This window comes from Pyrgilauda ruficollis, unplaced genomic scaffold (genome assembly GCF_017590135.1).
Source record: "Pyrgilauda ruficollis isolate IOZ18807 unplaced genomic scaffold, ASM1759013v1 scaffold79, whole genome shotgun sequence".
Taxonomy (NCBI): domain Eukaryota; kingdom Metazoa; phylum Chordata; class Aves; order Passeriformes; family Passeridae; genus Pyrgilauda; species Pyrgilauda ruficollis.
In genome coordinates, this window is record NW_024529821.1 from 2,131,623 (window position 1) to 2,149,369 (window position 17,747).

The following is a 17,747-nucleotide window of genomic DNA, read 5'->3' on the forward strand; positions in this document are numbered from 1 at the left end:
CCCCCAGCAGTGCTGAGGCTCTGTCCCCCCTGCACAGAAGGTCTTAGTTGGGTTTTCTGGAAGCCAGATCCTTGCCTCTTGTAAAGGCATTCAGCATGGACAAAGTCAGGCTGGGGGCTGTGTGGTGCCCAGAGGGAGGTGTCTCAGTTCGGCACTAAGCTGACACAGGACAGCTCTGCTTTGGTGTTCCTCTGGATTTGGAAAGCATTGCTGTGTGTGTGGTTTGCCAGCAGAGCCCTGACAGTGTGGAGGCTGACTCAGCACAGCTTTCCCCATCAGCACATGGCTTTACAGTCAGCTGCCTTCACATGGTGCTTTTTGCTCTCCCTGGCACGGGGCAGGCCCCGAGTGCATTGTCCCTGTGGGTCCCAGATGCAGAGGGGATGGCAGGAGGGAACCTTACTCCTCACAGAACAGAGCACAGGGGTGCCCTGCATCCCCTCTGGTGCCCCACCTCTGATGCCAGACTGCTCTACCTCTCCTGGTTCAAAAAGACTTCAGGGTGCCCTTCTAGTGCATTTGTACTTAAGGAAATGAAAATATATACAGTCTGTCAAGGCAGAGCAAATAACTTCAATAAAAGCTGGAGCTACTTGTGTTTCTTGGATCTTTTTGTTGCTGTTGTTTAAGAACTGGAACACAGCAATATTTGCTTTTTCATTGTGGAGTTCTCTGTAAAAAAAAAATAAAAATTTGTTCCTTAATAAAGTTAAAATATAAGTTTTCAGCATTAGGATGCTTTAATAATTTAGTATTTAGTCTCGTAAAGAATAACGTTTGTAATTTAGCTCATGTGGCATTGTATTGACTCAGACTTCCTGTAAAAGCAAGCTACTTTCTTGATTTCTCAGCTAATACTGTCAAATCTCCCTTTCTCTTGCTGCATTTCCTTGTCAGAGTGTAACTGTAAAGTCTAAAACACATGTATCTATTTTGTGAAGATTTATGGATTAAGATACATTTTTTTAATCAGCTTTCCATGTGTCTTGTTCCAAAAGAGCAGGGAGTCTTCTCTGCAGGAGTGCCTGAATTACTCAAAGATAGGCAGTAAGAGAGCTCCCTGGGGAAAGTTAGCTTTTTCTTTCTTTTTCCCTTTTCAGTGTGTGAACCACCAGCATGAGGTTATTTCCTTCACTGTATTTTGGGTGTATCTGGTGCTCAGTGTGGATCTGGTTGCTCTGGTGGACCCAGAGAGCAGGCAGCCTGTGAGTCTGTTCTAGCTGGGAGCAGATTTCAGATAAAGAAGAAAGATGTCCATTTCGAGTGGGCATTTAGACATTTGAAATGCTTATGTGGTGTTAATGTGTTTGCTGCTGTCCTTCCAGGCCTTGGTAACAGCTTCTTTGGGACCACAGGGTTTATCTGAGGCAATACTTGCTCATCTCTAGAATTTTCTAGAATCTCAAGGTTTTTCCTTAATATGTTTTCTTTTTTCCTCTTCTTTTTTGCAGGTATTTCTTGAACTCTTCAGCACATCACAGAACTGTTGTTTTGGGATATCCTGCTTAAGCCCTCGGAGGAAAATCTGCCAACAGCCAAAAATGACTTGAGTTGGAGAGCTGCTGCTTTATCCACAGGTAGTGTTTGCAGCTCAGTAAGCTCTCAGCAGTCCAGCATTGCAGGGCTTGCTCTCAGCAGGTTACTCAGGGAGGAAGTTGCTGCTGGTGCCTCTCTGGGAATGGCAGTGATCTGCATGTGGGAGTCTCCTGAGGACACCTGGAGTCTCCATACTGTTCCCATGCTTTTGGACACATCTGGGGCAGCCATGTAGGGAAATGAGCAGCTGCCATCCTGTCTTTTGTGGTCCTGTGTGCTGCTTGTGAGAGGTTTATGCATCAGTGTGTATTTTATACACCAGCCCCCCTTCCCCATAAATCAGCCTAGTTTGAGCTGCTTTTTGGGCAGTCATCATACTGGATTCCCACTGTTATGACTTGGTGGGAGCTGGAGGTATCTGCTAGTGTGAGGCAGTGCATACGAGGGCAGGCAGTGCTGTACAACAGCATCTGGCTTTGCTTTCTCCAGAGGTAACTTACCTGGAGTAATGTTCATCCAGTGAGCCCCAACATGCCCCAGACCCTACTGGGGCTTGAGTGGCTTCCAGCAGGTGTTCAGTGAGGTTTGATGTTGAGACTGCACTTGGCCCACTGCAGACTTGCAGCAGTTCCCTGGAAAGTCACCAAAGTACCAGGCTGGTGAAGCTCCTGGTGCCCATGAACTTAGAGCTTTTTTTTTTCTTTCCAGTTCTGTGCTTTATAATGTTCTTCATCGATGTTAAAGCCTGTGGTCAAGTAAAAACTCATTTCTGGAAGTGCATTTTTTGGCATTTGGATGTTGACTGTCAGGGATGGAGATGAAGCAAAGCAGTGTGGAGACTTACCCTGCTTGCTGGTATGATACTGGCAGTGTTAAATTTGGCTGTCACTTGTGGAAGGGAGTAGAAAAAACATTTGAGTGGCAGTGGCCTCAGGTCACCATTACATAGCATGTGATGGCTGATAGCCAGCTCAGGTCTTTCGGTTTGGTGTTTGAGGTGGTAGACTTTGAAATGAGATCTTTGAACAGCCTGAAATTTTAGAATTACCCTGATGTTGTCTCTCTCCCCTCCCACTGCACATAGATCTCCATGATTTTACCTGTGCCTGCAGCCTGACTGAGCTGTTTCCTTTTCCCAGGGCAAGCTTCCAGTGTCCCATCTGGGGATGCACCGTGCACTATGGTTCACATCAATGTGTTGAAAAAGTTCATGTGTGTTCTTGTGGTGGTACTGGTAGCACTGACAGTTTGCCTGTGGAGAGAAACCAGAAGAAGCTACTATGATCCTTTGAAGACCAGGAATGATGATTTGCAGGGGCATAGGAGCTTGGAGAAATGGAACACTGTTAAATCACAAGGCCTTTTCCATGAAGCAGCCAGTGAACTGGGGCAGGTATCCAAAATGTGGCTTGGTCCCCAAAACAAAGTAAAAGGTAGCACGTCTGAAACAGCTGAAAAGTCCAAGAAAGCAGCCTTTGGGAAGGTATGGGATAAGGACAGCTCATCCAGAAATCTCATACCCAGGCTGCAGAAGGTCAGGAAAAACTACCTGGCCATGAACAAGTACAATGTGACTTACAACGGGAAGAGGAATGCTAAGCTCAGCCCAGAGAAGTTGCTGTGCCAGCTGCGGGACAGAGTCAATGTGACCATGATCCAGAGGTCGGATGGTCCTTTCCGTACCTCTGAGTGGCAGCAGTACTTGCCAGGGAAAAGCCTCAGTGAAGCAGTGGGACACCTGGGTCGCTGTGCTGTCGTGTCCTCAGCAGGGTCTCTGAAATCATCTCGCTTGGGACAAGAGATAGGTTGGTATTTTTCAGTTTGCATGAAGTTAAATATCACTGTTTATAACTTGGGCTGAGTAGAAGTCAGTATTGCTGTCAAGCAATTACTGATAAGTCTCTTGTGGTCAAAAGGGTTAAAACAAGTGGAAATGTTAACCTTCTAAAGTCAGTAAATATTTCAGCCTAGCTGGAGGTGGGAGTAATAGGTAACTGTATTCTAGCAAGTCCTTTTGATTTTTGTGATCCTTTTGGCATCACTGGAGGGTCACACAAATATTGGATACCAGAAAGCAGTCTTGGTTCCTCAGGTGTTTGTTTCTTGAGAGGGCTTGGGGTGGGTTGTGTAATGCTTATTGCGCAGTCAGAAAAAATTTCACACTGGAAGATATTTTCAGAGAAGAAATTAAAGAAAATGGTAAAGGGGAAAAACCCTTCTGGACATAGCCCTGGGCAGTCTGTGTTGAGCTGAGGGCTGGGCACAGACAATCTTCAGAGGTCCCTTCCAGCTTCAGTGATGCTGCAATTTTTGCTCAAGGCTTTCCAAAAGTGGTACTACTTCATTCTGAGCCATAAGGCAGCTGGCTGAATTTGAGTGGCCCAGAAGACCATCAAAAGGCTTTACAGGGATTTAACTCTTTGGATGAAGTTTGGTGATGCTTTGCAGTCTTATCTAACCATATTTACCTGAAGTTAATGCATTAATTAATAACTGCCAAAGCTTTGGTCTTTTACTGTGAATTATAAAGAAGCATGTTTTGATGTCAAAGCATTTTGTGTCTTTACAAAAGCAGCATGCTAGGGAAACCAACTCTTCAGTCTTCAACTCAGGATTTTGTACCAGGCAGAAAATTCTTCAGAGCCTGCAACTCCCTCAGCTTGCTTCATTTTTTGGTGTATGGAGCTCAGTTAAGGTTCATGCTCTGTTGAACTGTAGCTTCACTGAAGGAGAAGTTTTAAAGTCTGGGAGTTTTCTGTCAAGTGGAAATTGTTTGCAGGATTTGGTTTTGTTCATAAGTAGTCTCTTGGATCAGGTCCCTTTGGCCTGCACTAAGCTGTAAGAAGCCTTCATCTTTTGAAACAGATAGATGGATAGATTTTAATATGTCATTCATGGATAACTTTGGCAAAGCCTTCAGAATCATAGTCCCTTGTGGGAGACTCTGTTGAGTTCTGGTACTTGCTCAGAAGTTCTCCCCGAGACTCCTCTGTGTCCATGGGCAGGTGAGCAGGAGCTAGAGTGAGGTTGATCAGTTGGAAATGTGTTAAAATGCTATGAAATATGCATTGAAGAACAGCATTGCCTCCTGGTAAAAATTGCAGGGGAGAGTTGGTTGATATAATTGTTTCTGTCTCTTAGGAGTGTTTGAAGTGAGATGGGTCAAGACTTGGGAAAGCAGTTCTTCCTTTTCAAGTACCTGTCTCAGGTTGTTTGGGTGCCTCTTGGAGTTCAGAGCTAAAGGTTCGCACAGAAGTGACCTTCTGTTGAACAGCCTCCCCAGCTCAGCTGGCTTGTGCCCAGGGCTGTCTGTGTTAGGCTCCAGCATTACTGCCAGTGCTTGTTGCTCTGGAAGGAGACCCTCACAGGAGTGGGAGGTGATGTTCTGGAGTGTTGGAATGCAGTCCCTGCACCTCTGCATTGGCTATGGGAGCAGCCAAGTGGGGTGGGCTGTGCTTTGGCTCCAGCACAGATGTCAGACAGGCAAAGCCCTTTCATTGTTCCCACAGCCACTCTCTGAGCCCTCCCCACACTGAAGCACTGGTTTGTTCCAGATCACAAGGGATGGATGCTGGGGAGGTCACTGTATAGTGTGCCTGAGTCAAATGCCATTAACCCCTGCTGGTGTCCTTGCCCTGTGTTTCTTGTGTCTGGGTCACAAGCTTTCACCCTTCTGCTCAAGCACTTAACTCTGCTAGTGCTTCTGCAGAGTTTGAGCGCTTGCAGCCTTGAGCTAGGCAGAGGAAGTATTAAGGATTCAGGAGCAACCAGTGTATTTCTGTACTGTTTTCCTCACTTTTGCCATGTAGGAAATGTTGTGGTGTTGTTGGAGGAAGTTGTCACAAAGGTACTAAATCTTACAAGCTTAAAATTAAATATTTGTGTTAATGAGCACAGTGGATTGCTGAGTTGTTACTCCGTGAAATATTTGTTCTATGTAATCATGTTAAGATATCAAATTAGCAATTAGATAAAGTAAGGGAGGCTGGCAGAGCAGCACAGGGTTGTAAACGACCTTTTACTGGGCTCTTGGTATTACTGAAGGTTATAAATTGCCACTGAAAAATCTGATATGAGAGATACCCAGTGTAGCACAACCACCTGGGGACAGAGAGTCAGCTACTCTGCCTGAGCAGTCACTAAACACCCTTTTAATGTGCAAACTTGGGGCCTAGGAATGCTTGGTGTCTGGCTGAAGTTACAGATGGGGAAATCATAACCCTGTATTGCGTTAGTTCAAGGCAGGATGTGGAGCTAAGGGTCTGCAGTGGAAAGCACAGAGCCACTTCTCAGCATGGAGACACTTTTCCAGAAAATCACCTTCCTTGGTTTTGGATGGTGCTTTGGAAGGGCTCTTAAGAAGCCCCACTTGTCCAGGAGAAATAAAATTGAGAAATCAGTCTTTGCTGCCAGGGATTACTGATCCTCCAGCATTGCCTGTTAGAACACTCCCATTTTCAAGAAAATTATCTCAAAAAGACCCAGTTCTGGACCAGGTGGGTCCTTCTGCCCTAGAACTTGGCAGTTCCCACAGACCCTGACTGCACATGCTGTGTGTTGCAGTCCTGTGGCCTCAGTGTGAATGCAGGAAAGATTGCCCTGCTTCCTTAGCTCAGCCCCTCTGCTCACAGGGAACATTTCCTACCCAACTGGAGCCACAAGGCAGAGAGGAGCCAGGCTGACAAGCACAACCTCCCTTCATGTCACAGCAGCAGCAGGACTCTAGGATGTTATAGTGGCCTGGCTGGCTGCGCCGAGGCAGAGGAGGGTGCTGGAGGAGTGCTGTGCTATCTTAAGAGATGATGCCAGCAGAGGAAAATGCAGTGAATGCCAAGGCATGTAAGAAGCTATGTCTGTTGAAGGCACAGCAGTGGGTTTATTTCTGTGGGAGGCATGCTGGCAGGCTGAGGTTAGCTTGGCTTTCCACTGTGGTTGGTTTACATGTTTCTGGAGCTGGTCAACCTCCAGGCTGGAAGAGAGGATGCCGGCTTGCTACTGCTTCCTAGTTTCTTGGTTTGAAGCTAGCCATATGGTAAATTAATTATTGGTCTATCTCCTGGTAAAGTGTTTGGAAGGAGGAAGAGGGAGAGCAAATGGCTACGGTTGTGCTCTCAACCTGGCAGTTGGTTGTAGTTTTAGAGAGTAGAGTGTATTGGTCATAAAGTTGGAGCCACACCTTCCCCCAAAGAATCTGACTTGCTACTTCTAATGTTACGTTGAAAGCCAGGGATTAACGAGATGGTATTAGGAGTGCAGGTGAATAATGTCACTTGTTTGTGTTATCACTCAAACCCAGTTGTTGGCTCACAGGTTTTCCCTCTGTTTGGCTTTCAGACAGCCACGACGCCGTCCTGCGGTTCAATGGGGCTCCTGTCAGGGGCTTTCAAGATGATGTGGGGCAGAAGACAACAATTCGTCTTGTGAATTCCCAGGTAGGTCTGAGGAGTGTGCACCAAGCAGGCCAAGTATGGCACAGCTGTGTAGCTGCATGGTCTGGGAGCTGGGAAGAACAGGGCTGTCCATCTGATTTCTCCAGTCCCTAGCACATGGCTGTAGGATGGGGATGTCTCTCCTTGGAATGGGGACAGTTGGTAAATCTGAGGTGACTAAAGTGGCATTGGCATGCACTTGCAAACTTGCAGAAGCCTGCTTGTGATTTACAGCAGGCACAAAGCAATCTGTGTTTTGTCTTTGCTCAAAGGCTCTGTGTAGGCACAGGAAGACCAATCCATGCTGGTTGTGGTCCCTTGGGGTGAGAGGCAGGAACAGCACCACAGTTCAGCCAGTGCAGGTCAGTGAGGAGGGGTGTGCCAAGGAATGACTTGTGCCTGCCCTAGAGATGGATATGAAGAATGTTTATATGGCTTTGAATAAAAGAACAGTCTTTCTTTACTGCCCAGCAAGGCTGCAGACTCTGCAGGTTACCACATTAACCAGGGCTGCTACATGGCTGAAGACACTTGACAAAAGACCCACCTGTAAAGCTGTAGCCTGTGCACAGCCAGGAGAGGGATGGGCTCTGGTGGGTCCAGGACCTCATTGCAGAGCATGGCAAAAAGTGCCTTTAATGCAAGGCCTTGCTCACAGAGTTAAATCTTCCCTGCCTCTGAGAGCTCCATGTAAGTACCAAGGTGTCCCTTTGCTGATTCCCTTTGGCCAAACTCTCCAGGGTTAGAGCCATGTACCACAGTGCATTAGCAGAGTCAGTCTGCCACCTGTCCAGCAGCACAGTGAGACTCTTTCTCTTGTAGGCACATCTCAGAGTGTTTGCACCTTTCCTCCATAGACCTGTTACCCTTCATGGTTATTCTTTCTGGGGGGAGGAATCTTCAAGTGTAGACATGCAGACAAAAGGGGAAATCTCAGTAGAATGTGCTGGTGAGAGAACGGAGGAGGACTGAATGGGTCAGGAGACATTTGATTAACAGACCTGGTGCAGCACTGAGTTCAAGCATCTCCTCACCCCACAAGAGGAGAAAGAGGTTGTAGGCACATGAAGGCTGAGGAACTGAGTGAGAGACAGATGAGTGGCTGAAGTGTAGCTTTTGTAAGCCTGAACCAAAAAGGCAGTTTCTTTTCCTTACCCCAAAATTAAGATTTGTAGGCCAGGAGTTTTCTCACCTGCCCCTGTATGAGGAGAGTGTGGATGCTGCTGTGTAACCAGGTTTGTAGTTTCTCAAAACAGCAGCAGGAGGTTGACCATCCTCTTCAAAGGCAAGAAGACAGAGCTAATATGTAACCAGTTTGCCAACTTCATTTTGTGTGTCTTTTAATGGATATTCTTGCTTCTTGTGTGAATGCTGTTGCTGCCTCTTTCAGCTCTTGGGTCACTCTCCACTTGCTGCCATGCTCTTTGCTGTTGCTTGCTGCATCTTGTTCCCCTGCATTAAGCCCCCAGTCAGAAGTGTGACAGTTTGTCCTTTCTGAGCCAGTCTGGTTTGAGCAGACAGATCTGACTGCTGCCTTCTGTGCCCTGTTTGACATTTTTCTTTTTTTTTAATCTTTCCTGTCTCTGTGTATTTTTCTGATGTCAGATAGGTGTTATCACTTAAGCAAACTTTCTCTGGAGGATGTGCTCATGGCCAAGCTTACAGTGATATTAAGAGAAAATATGTGCATGACCTATGTGCTATCAGTGTTATCTGCTCAGGGAGGAGGGTAACTGTGTGGTTGTACAGCTGTGATGTGACTCTCCATGTGGATTCTCCTGCTTTGGACCACGTGGAGTTACAGCCATGTCATTATAGTGCTTCTGTTCTCCATGCAGATCAGCCTGCAGTCATGGGTGATGTTCCCTCTGAAAGGAGACCCCAGCTTAGGAAACTTCAGTTACAGGGAGAGCAATATTGCTGCAGTTTTTAGAGGCTGAAGTTGACTCAGAAGGCAGCGTTGATCTGGCTGCTGACCAGGGAAAAAGATGTTTTCCATATGTATAGTGCAGGAGTCTCTCATCTGGGGTTTCTAAACTGAGCATCTCTGACTGCAGTTTGTTAACTTCAGAGACCATTGGATTGGAAGCCTGGTTTTCTTACATGTTTTTATTTGCACTTGAATGGTTCAGTGCTGTTTTCAGTCTTGGTGACATCAATTAAACCTTCTTGTTAGTGGGGTGGCCTGATCACGTTCTCCTTTTAGCTCGCTGCAGGAGCTGTGCCTTATCTGGCCTTGCCCAGAGCTCTTACAGGCATCAGGTACTGGACAAGCTGTAATTTGTTCTTGTTCTGGGCTGGCTTTTCTTGTGTTATAACTGGGAAAAGGAATGGGTTTGGGGATTGGCTGCTTTTATTTTGGCTCTTACTGCTGATCAACCTCAGTCTGCTGCCAAAGTGAAGGAAATGGGATCTCCTGAATCTGATCTGTCAAAGCTGGTCTGTATTGAGTAATATCTCTGTGGCACACATGGCCAGTGGCCCTGAGTTTCTTAATAATTGTTTTAAGATACTTTTCTGTAATTTTCTGGCCAGTCTCTAGGACATACATGGGGGCAGATGTTTTTAACAGTAGAGTGGAGTATCTTGTACATCTGTGTGCATGGAGAAAGATTAATGGATTGGTACTGACAACAAGGCAAGAAATTCGGGATCTCTGGATCTGAGGATATGCTTGTAGGCCCACAAGCTTTGTAGTCGTTCTAAATAAAGAATTTATTTAATGTTGCCTCATTTATTTTCTCAGGCCTTGACTGGTTCATCAGTATTGCTGCTTTTTTAATGGCATGTTTTCCTGCAGTCTGACACAAGGCATTGATTTGCCCTGGGAAAGCTGTCACATCTTGTAAAAACAAGGGCAGAAGTACAGGTGAGGGTGTGCCAATGTCATGGTGGAGGACACAGCTCCTTTCTGCACAGCTGACCAAGGGCCAGAGTACCTTGTTCTTCCCAACCCTTGTTTCCAGTTCTCCTGGGCTGGCTTCTTGCTGTCACAGGGAACGCTCTCTGCTCTGGCTGCCTTTGCTGTTATTGGCACTAACAGTCTGCAGGGAGGAAGAGAAAGGAGATAGCACATCAGTGGAATGGAGGAAGGCTGTGGTGGGAAAGGAGAGCATGTTTAGATTGCGGGACATTGACTGCTGGTAGCAGGAAAGAAGGAAATCATTGTGATATGGCCAATAAATGTACTAAGAGGATAGGGACTGTATTAACAGGATACTGTTACACAGTGAACTGGCTAAAGAAGAAATCAGAAAACCAACAGATCACTTAACTAATTAGGATCAAAAATCTGGGCAAGACAAGTCAGTCATGTAGTAATTTAAATGAATTTTACTTAGAAAGAATCAGTTGCTATTAAAAAACAAATGGACACTGAGGGTAAACGGGGAGCCAGATTCTTTCAGCAGACAGGGTAAGTGACTGATAGCTAGCAGGCAGTGCCCACAGCCAGCTCCAGTGTGTGGGAGGACACACTGGAGCTGTGGAGGTGCTCCCCACCTGGTTTCCTGTCCCTTTGCTTTTGTGCCTGTCACAGCTCTCTCGGGGTTTGTGTGCTTCTGCCAGCTGGCATGGCTATGGAAACAACGACATGAAAATAAAGTGCATGTGCCCCTCGAACATCCCTGCTCCTTTGCAGTGCTCCATCCCACCTGTGCCCAGCTGAGGGGATGGCTGGTGCCAGCTGCTGTGCCCCTTTTTGCCCCTGGTGTCCACAGGGTGCAGGCAGATACTCACACCTGCAGCACTGCACACTCCAGCTGTCAGTGACCTAGATATTTTAGCTACTGTAAGGAAATTAAACCAGGCAGTGCATGTGGTCAAGGCCAAGGCCTAATCCCATGGAGTTAAGAACAGATGTGAGGAAACTTTTTGCTTTTGGAATAATTCCCATCTGGGCTGCCTGCAGCATCCTTGTACTCTGGTTATTTGGGACAGCCATGCAGGCAGCCAGCTCCTGAGACAGCCAGGATGCTTGAGGACTAATTGGCTAGATCATAATTAGATCTGTGGAGAAAATGAGGACAAATGGGAGCTGATTGTTATGATTTATGATTACAATGTTTACGAGCTGTGTCTGTACAGGTTATGGCTTTGGGTGAGTGGGGAGGACAGAAGATAAATTGTTTGATTAGGATTGTTTTCTTTCTGCTGCAAACCTGGGTTACCCTTGGGTGTCCCAAGCAGTGGTGGTTATGTCCACAGTATGGAGAGAACTCTGTTTGAAGCTTTCCTTCTCATTGCTGCTCTCAGGAGATTCCAACCTCCTCTCCCTGCCCTACAGAGGTGATGGAGGGGCTTGGCACAAGGCAGGATTGGCTGGGGATGCTGTAGTCTCTTGCACTGGTGGTCTCAGCAGGCTGAGCACTGGCTGCCTGGGATCCTGTTGCTGAGGAGAAACCCACCTGCAGGCCTTTTTTTGGGGGGTTAAATGAAGGTTCTCAATAGATCCAGCAGTGTATTTGCATTAGGCTCTGCCTGGACTGTCCTGGTGACTGCTGGCAGCAGCTGCTGTTCCTCCTGCTTCTGCTGTCGTAGTGCTGGGATCCTCACACAGGCTGGGTCACTCTGCAGCTGCTGTCCTTAGTGTGTTACTGGAGATGGATGGAAAACCTTGGAAAGCATTATGGCAGCTTCTGTTCTGACTCTCCACAAAGTCCTTTGCTGCTAGGCAGGACTGGCTTGGGTTGGAAGGGCATTGCTGGGGCTGTGTCCTTGCTGCACACAGTGGGCCGTGCTCAGTAACCAGCAGTGGGAGGGTCTGGCCATTTTCAGGTGTGTTTTATTGCTTGGCTGCCTGCTAATTCTGATAATATACTGCATATCATTGTATAATATTGTTTTGTTAGAACTATCTATTGTTGTTTTCCAAGCTTGTAACTGTTGAAGAGCAGCAGTTCCTGAGGGAACCTTTATATAACACTGGAATTTTAATTGTCTGGGATCCAGCACCATATCATGCAGAAATTCATGAGGTAAGGCTGAGTTGTTTTAAAATAAAATCAGATTCACGTGCTTTGAAGTGCCTTCTGTTAAACCACTTCCTCCTAATGTGGGCAATCACTCATTCCAAGGCCTTACTTGTCTGCCTTTTTGTTTTATGGATATATCTGTGCATACTTCTGTGAGTATCCCATGCATGAGTTCTCCTAAGAAAACACTTGCCTGCTTCTGTGAAGGACCTCAGGCCACGAATAATGGGTCACTACCTGTACTTTCCCATGGGCTGATGGCACAGGGAGGAGGACACTGCTGGATGCAGCAGTTGTCTCATTATAGGATGATTTCCTCTCTCTGACAGTTAATCTAAGATTCGCTTGGATATTTCAAGCAGCAGTCAGCCATGGGATAAACTTGATGCATTATGAATTGATTGGGAAACCCTCTGAAGGTCTGTGTCAGCTTTCATCTGTGGGCAATCCCCCTGGCAATTCACTTTTGATTTTGAGTACAAAAAAGTGTTGTTTGATATGTGATGAGCTCTGGAGGCTCACAGTGAAAGCAGGTAGGAGTGAATAGTCCATTCTTTACTTTTATTTTAAATTCTGGCTGTAACTGAGAGGTCTTTGCATTTCCTATTTTCTCACTGATATTTATTTCTGTTCCTGGTCCCACAGCTCCAGGAGGCATAAGGGGCTATGACATCATGTTTAAGAGTCAGTAAAACCAGGATGGGCTATTTATAACATAGGGAAAAAATCTCAAAATTACTTTAGGAAAACATAAACATTCCTAGTTTTTACTGAAAGGGGAAATTTAAGGATGCAAATCAGCTCAGCCTGGTTCAGGAGGCTGAGCTGGGAACCCTTACCTGCAGAATATGCTGCTTGGAATTACAGTGTGGAGAAGGATCTGGGTCTGGAACATTTAAGGCAGAGTTCTCAACATTGTTTGCTGTTGGGGAGTGCAAAATGAAATTACGAAATTGAATTACCATTCAGTGGTCCTTCATTGAGATTTGGGGTTTTCCTGCTCTGTTTACTGAGTCAGCTCACCACAGTGACCCAAGGGGACAGTGAGTGAGGAGTGAGTGAGGGTGTACAGCAGGATCTTCTTCCCCAGCAGCAGCAGGTTCACTCATTCTTGTTTCTTGTTGGTTACAGTAGAGTGGGCCAGAAATAAAGAATCTGTTTCTGTTTCTGTTTTGCAGTGGTACAGAAAACCAGATTACAACTTTTTTGAAAGCTATAAGGCGTATCGTAGAGCACATCCAGAGCAGCCCTTCTATATCCTGAATCCCAAAATGCAGTGGCAACTCTGGGACATTCTGCAGGAGAATTCCCTGGAGCATATTCAGCCTAATCCACCATCATCAGGAATGCTTGGTAAGATAATTGCCCTCTAAACTTCTGGTTCAGTTTGCAGGCAGGAACTCTCCAAGATGCCTTCTTTCAAAGACAGCTACAAATTTATGGTGCTTATCAGAGTTGTTTTTACAGTGTTTGTCCTGTGCCAAAATTTAAGCTTCCTGTCTTCAGAGCAGCAGCTCAGTTGTATTAAAGTCAGTGGTTTGCAGCACCCCTCTGAAACAGCAGTCACAAACATGGCCCAGTTCCAGGTGGAAACAGGAGAGCAGGCTGCAGCACTGGGATGGTCTCTAGATTTGTAGCTTCTAGTGCCAGAGCACTTCCCACAGGGTGCAAGAGGAAGGATGTGTCTCCTGCAAGCTCAGATCTGGTCAGGCAAATAAATCTGATTACTGTAAATGAATTCTAAGGGTGTGCCTGTTTCTTTTCCATATATTATTTATATATAAATATATGTGTGTGTATGTATATAAAGACTTACTGGGGTTCTGTGGAAAGTCAGACTGAATAGTTGCCCTGAAAAGGTCAGTGATATGCTCTCCTCAGCAAAGGAACTCCTTTTTACATTCTGCTGTTGCAAAAGTTTTCCTGCTTAGTGGAGAGCAGCTCTCATGACCAACTGAATAAAAAGGAGTGAACCTCTGGGGAAGCTTCCATGTATTTGAAATCACAGCACAGAGGCAGAGTCTTGTTTGCCACAGACTGTCCAACTGCTGTGCTTCCACCCCTTTATCTTCTCCCACCTCTGTTCATCACTGCTGGGGCAGAGGCACTTTCTGTCTCTGTGTAAACAGAGTTGCTTCATGTTTTTGCCAGGCCCAGCACCTACTAAATCATTGCATCATTGCTTGGATATGTGTAGAGCAGCTGTGTAACAGCACAGTCAATGACTTCAGCAGCAGAATTGCTAACTGGAGTTATGGGCTTGAAGACACGTCAAACAGCAGTTCCTCCAGGGCTTAACTTTGGGCCAAGTCTTCTTGCTTTTTGTTTTGTAAAACAAATCACCTTGCCAAATTCAAGGGCATAGATGAGTTCCAGTTTCCACCTCTGTGTTCCCTGGAAGTCCTGTGTGTGATAGAAAATTTTTATTTGAAAAGGTGGATGAAGACATGTTTAAAATATACTTTAGGTTCTTTTAATGTTTTACAGTTCCTCATGATCCCTGCTGTCTCAGACACTGCGTGAATTTTCTGTGATGTTGCACACTGATTCAGTTTCTCTATTCTTGTTATTTCTTGCACTTAGAAGAAAAGTAGCTGGTAACTATGGCTTCCATCTGACCCGGCTGTGCCCAGCACTGCCTGGTGTGATGTCCTCGGGTGAGAAGACACAGGAGGGCAGCACTGCTCTGCTCCGGGGAGCCTGAAGAGCAGAGGCTGCTCAGTCTCCCTGAGCATCTCCCAGCACAGGCCCTTCCATGTTCCCTGCACTCACAAGAGGCAGCTGGGACAAATGTGAAGGTCTCATCTCTGCTTATCCAGGCAGGTTTGAGATGGGCTGTTCGGATCAGCTAATTGCAGTGCACGCTTGGCAGACACCCAAGTTTCCATGAAGGTCACAGATAATGGTAGCACTCTTAAAAATTGTCCTTTTGGCACGGCTATCAGTGTAAACAACTTGCTGAAATCACGTTGATCATACACTTGGCAAGGGAGGGCTTCAAAAGAGAGCCTTGTCTGGCCAGACTTGTTCTCTGCCCCTCTGCTCTGAACATTAATAACAGAAACCGCTCCTTGCTGGCTGCCTGTCCCTCTGGAATGTTTAATGCTGTCTCTGGTGTGACTGGGATGTCTGCTCTCTGTCCCCCCGCAGGCATCGTGCTCATGATGACGCTGTGTGACCAAGTGGACGTGTACGAATTCCTCCCTTCCAAGCGGCAGACAGACATCTGTCACTATTACCAGAAGTTCCACGACCACGCCTGCACCATGGGAGCTTACCACCCCCTCCTGTTTGAGAAGAACTTGGTGAAGCACATGAACCAGGGCACGGATGAGGACATCTACACTCACGGCAAAGTCACCCTGCCTGGCTTCCGAAAAGTGCATTGCTGACAGATTGGTTTTACTGTGTTTAGTTTTCCTTGACTTTCAAAGCACTTTCTAAATCAGGGTTGTCAGATTTGTTAGGTCTAAGCACTGGTGTGTTTTGACAGCTCTTCCATGTAGCAAGGCTTGCTCTTAGGACTTTGTTGACCAACTGTGAGCTGTAAGGCTCACTGTGGTACAGCCACTGACCTGCATGAGTCACTGCAATAAATGGACTCCCACTGGAGCCAGGCTCTTGCAGCACGTGGATACCTCTGGCTTCATCTCATCTGATGACGGGTTAGGGGAGGCACAGGAGAGGCTTTCTAAGCAGAGATTGCACAAGTCGGGATCGTACAATGAACATAGTTTGGTTTGCTTCAAAGGGGTTGTGACAGCCAAAACCCTGGGCCATTGGGAAACATGAAAAATCGTTTAAAATTTGTTCCTATAGTCAGGGGCTCTTCAGAGTAGGGATGATTTATGGAAATGCTGTCAGGCTGTGTAATGATAAGCGACACATCTAATCCAAAATATTTGATTTTATAAACAGTCTGTGAACTTCCAAATTGTAAGACTTCTGGAACCACTCAGGTGACATTTTTGGCAAAGGAAGAGGAAAGCAATTCATAATTCAGTGAATCTTGCAAGAGTTTTTAATCTTCTTTTTTTTTAATAATTTAAAATAAATTTTAGCAATCATTTACTTTTCCAGTACAGTGCTGGGCTTGGTACAGAAGAATCGTTATTATCGGAAAGGTTTTGGCACAAATGGGAGAACACACTGGAAGTCGGTGCCTTTTTCCATCTCTCTGCTCCTCTACCTTTGCAATTGTTGAATTACTTGCTGTACCCATTGACACAAACACCACAGAGCTGCTGCTAGATGAGTTCCAGCCCTCTGCAGGCCAACAGAGGGGCTCTCTCAACTGCTGTGTGCTTTTCTGCATAGGTGGGGAGCAGGTTTGCCACTTCCATGATTCAGGAGTGATGGGGAGGGAGAGCGTGCTCTACAGTCTCAGGGTGTTGGTGAAAACACCTTCCCTGTCTTCTGTACTCGAGTGTTTCATCAGGTCTGTAAAGAAAGCTTTCTCCTGTTTTGAATAAATCCTGTGAAGTCATTGGCCTGCTTTTGGTGAGTGGTAAATGTCTTGTCCCATGGTCCTGGGGATTTGTAGCAGCCTTGTGCCACTGCAGGCACAGCTGCTCCCTGCTTGTTCAGAGAGCCCTCAGCTTGTGAGGGCTGCCTTTCTGCACACTCATCTCTTGGGATGGATTGGATGTGTCAGTGTTCACAAATTTCATACAGGTAGGAAGGTCCAGGTCCTTGCACCCCTGCTCAGGAGCCTCACATTCCACTAGGACAGGAGTGCAAGGAGGGCAGCTTGGAAAGCATTCCTTTTCACTGCCAGGGAAGGAGGGAGCTTACAGAGGAAAAGCCATGAGGAGCTGCTTAGGAGAGCCACAGTAATCCTCTCCCCATCTCCACTCTTGGAGATAGCCCTGGCTAAATCCTGTGGTAACCCTCTTTATAAGCCAGTGGTAACCCTCTTTTTTGCCCCCTTTTTTTGTTTGCCTAGATCAAAATCTAGTATAAAGTGCAAGTGATGACAAATAGCCTTGGCTTTGATAGCCCTACCTCTCTGTTCCTTGGATGAAGGAGCTATCTGCTACAGCAATTTGCCTTCTTATTATGTGTTTAGTTGAGATTCCAATAGCTTCTGACTTTTTTCCTAGGCTGTTTCATCTGTTAATTCCCACAACATTATTTTCCACCAATTCCCCCACTGTGGAGACCAGCCCAGCCACCCTCCCTGGAATGGATGGAAGCACAGTCTGCTCACCTGGGCTCCCAAACCCACCTGCTCCCCTGCAGGGCTCCTACAAGGAGACAAAATGTCCAACAGATTCCCCAGATCTCTCAGAACCCTTGGTTACTTAGGTGCAATAGTCTTGCACACAGCGTGGAATTTCAAATGTTATGCTAACAGTTTTAGCTACATCCAACATGTGATTCATTTACAGTCTAAACAGAGTTTAACAGAATTGTGACAGAGCTTAAAATAAGCCAGTGGTAACCCTCTTTTGTTTCTCCTTTTTTTGTTTGCCTAGATCAAAATCTAGTATAAAGTGCAAGTGATGACAAATCTGGTATTTAGAAGAGCCAGGTGTAAGTTAGTGGGCAGTAATAGCTAGATTGTAACAAAAGTCTTGTCCTCCTGCAGTCTTCGCTTCCAGAGTGAACAGCTTTCTGTCCATGTAGAAAGGGGAAAAGGGGCAACACTGCCCTTTCTAGTTACCCACTGAAGGACTAAGGACTGGGAAGGATGCTCTGTAATTACATGGGAAAGCTGGAAAATTTCCAGCTGGAACCTGTTTTTACCCCACTTGGGCTTTGCGTTTTTAGAGAGCCATGGACATGGGTGGGAAGAGGTTATCTGGCC

General features: G+C 46.2%; 1 protein-coding gene across 5 annotated transcripts in view; it reads left to right on the plus strand.

The window, feature by feature from the left end:
• ST6GAL1 (ST6 beta-galactoside alpha-2,6-sialyltransferase 1) overlaps positions 1 to 16,425 on the plus strand; it is a 43,210-nt gene extending 26,785 nt beyond the window's left edge. For all 5 annotated transcript variants that reach the window (XM_041487072.1, XM_041487075.1, XM_041487073.1 and 2 more), the window contains 6 exons: positions 1,452 to 1,577; positions 2,676 to 3,341; positions 6,871 to 6,968; positions 11,840 to 11,941; positions 13,117 to 13,291; positions 15,089 to 16,425. In XM_041487072.1, the coding sequence (XP_041343006.1) occupies positions 2,717 to 3,341; positions 6,871 to 6,968; positions 11,840 to 11,941; positions 13,117 to 13,291; positions 15,089 to 15,330 (1,242 nt within the window). In that variant the 5' untranslated portion in view covers positions 1,452 to 1,577; positions 2,676 to 2,716 and the 3' untranslated portion in view covers positions 15,331 to 16,425. The remainder of the gene's footprint in view (positions 1 to 1,451; positions 1,578 to 2,675; positions 3,342 to 6,870; positions 6,969 to 11,839; positions 11,942 to 13,116; positions 13,292 to 15,088) is intronic.
• Positions 16,426 to 17,747: the final 1,322 nt, after the last annotated feature.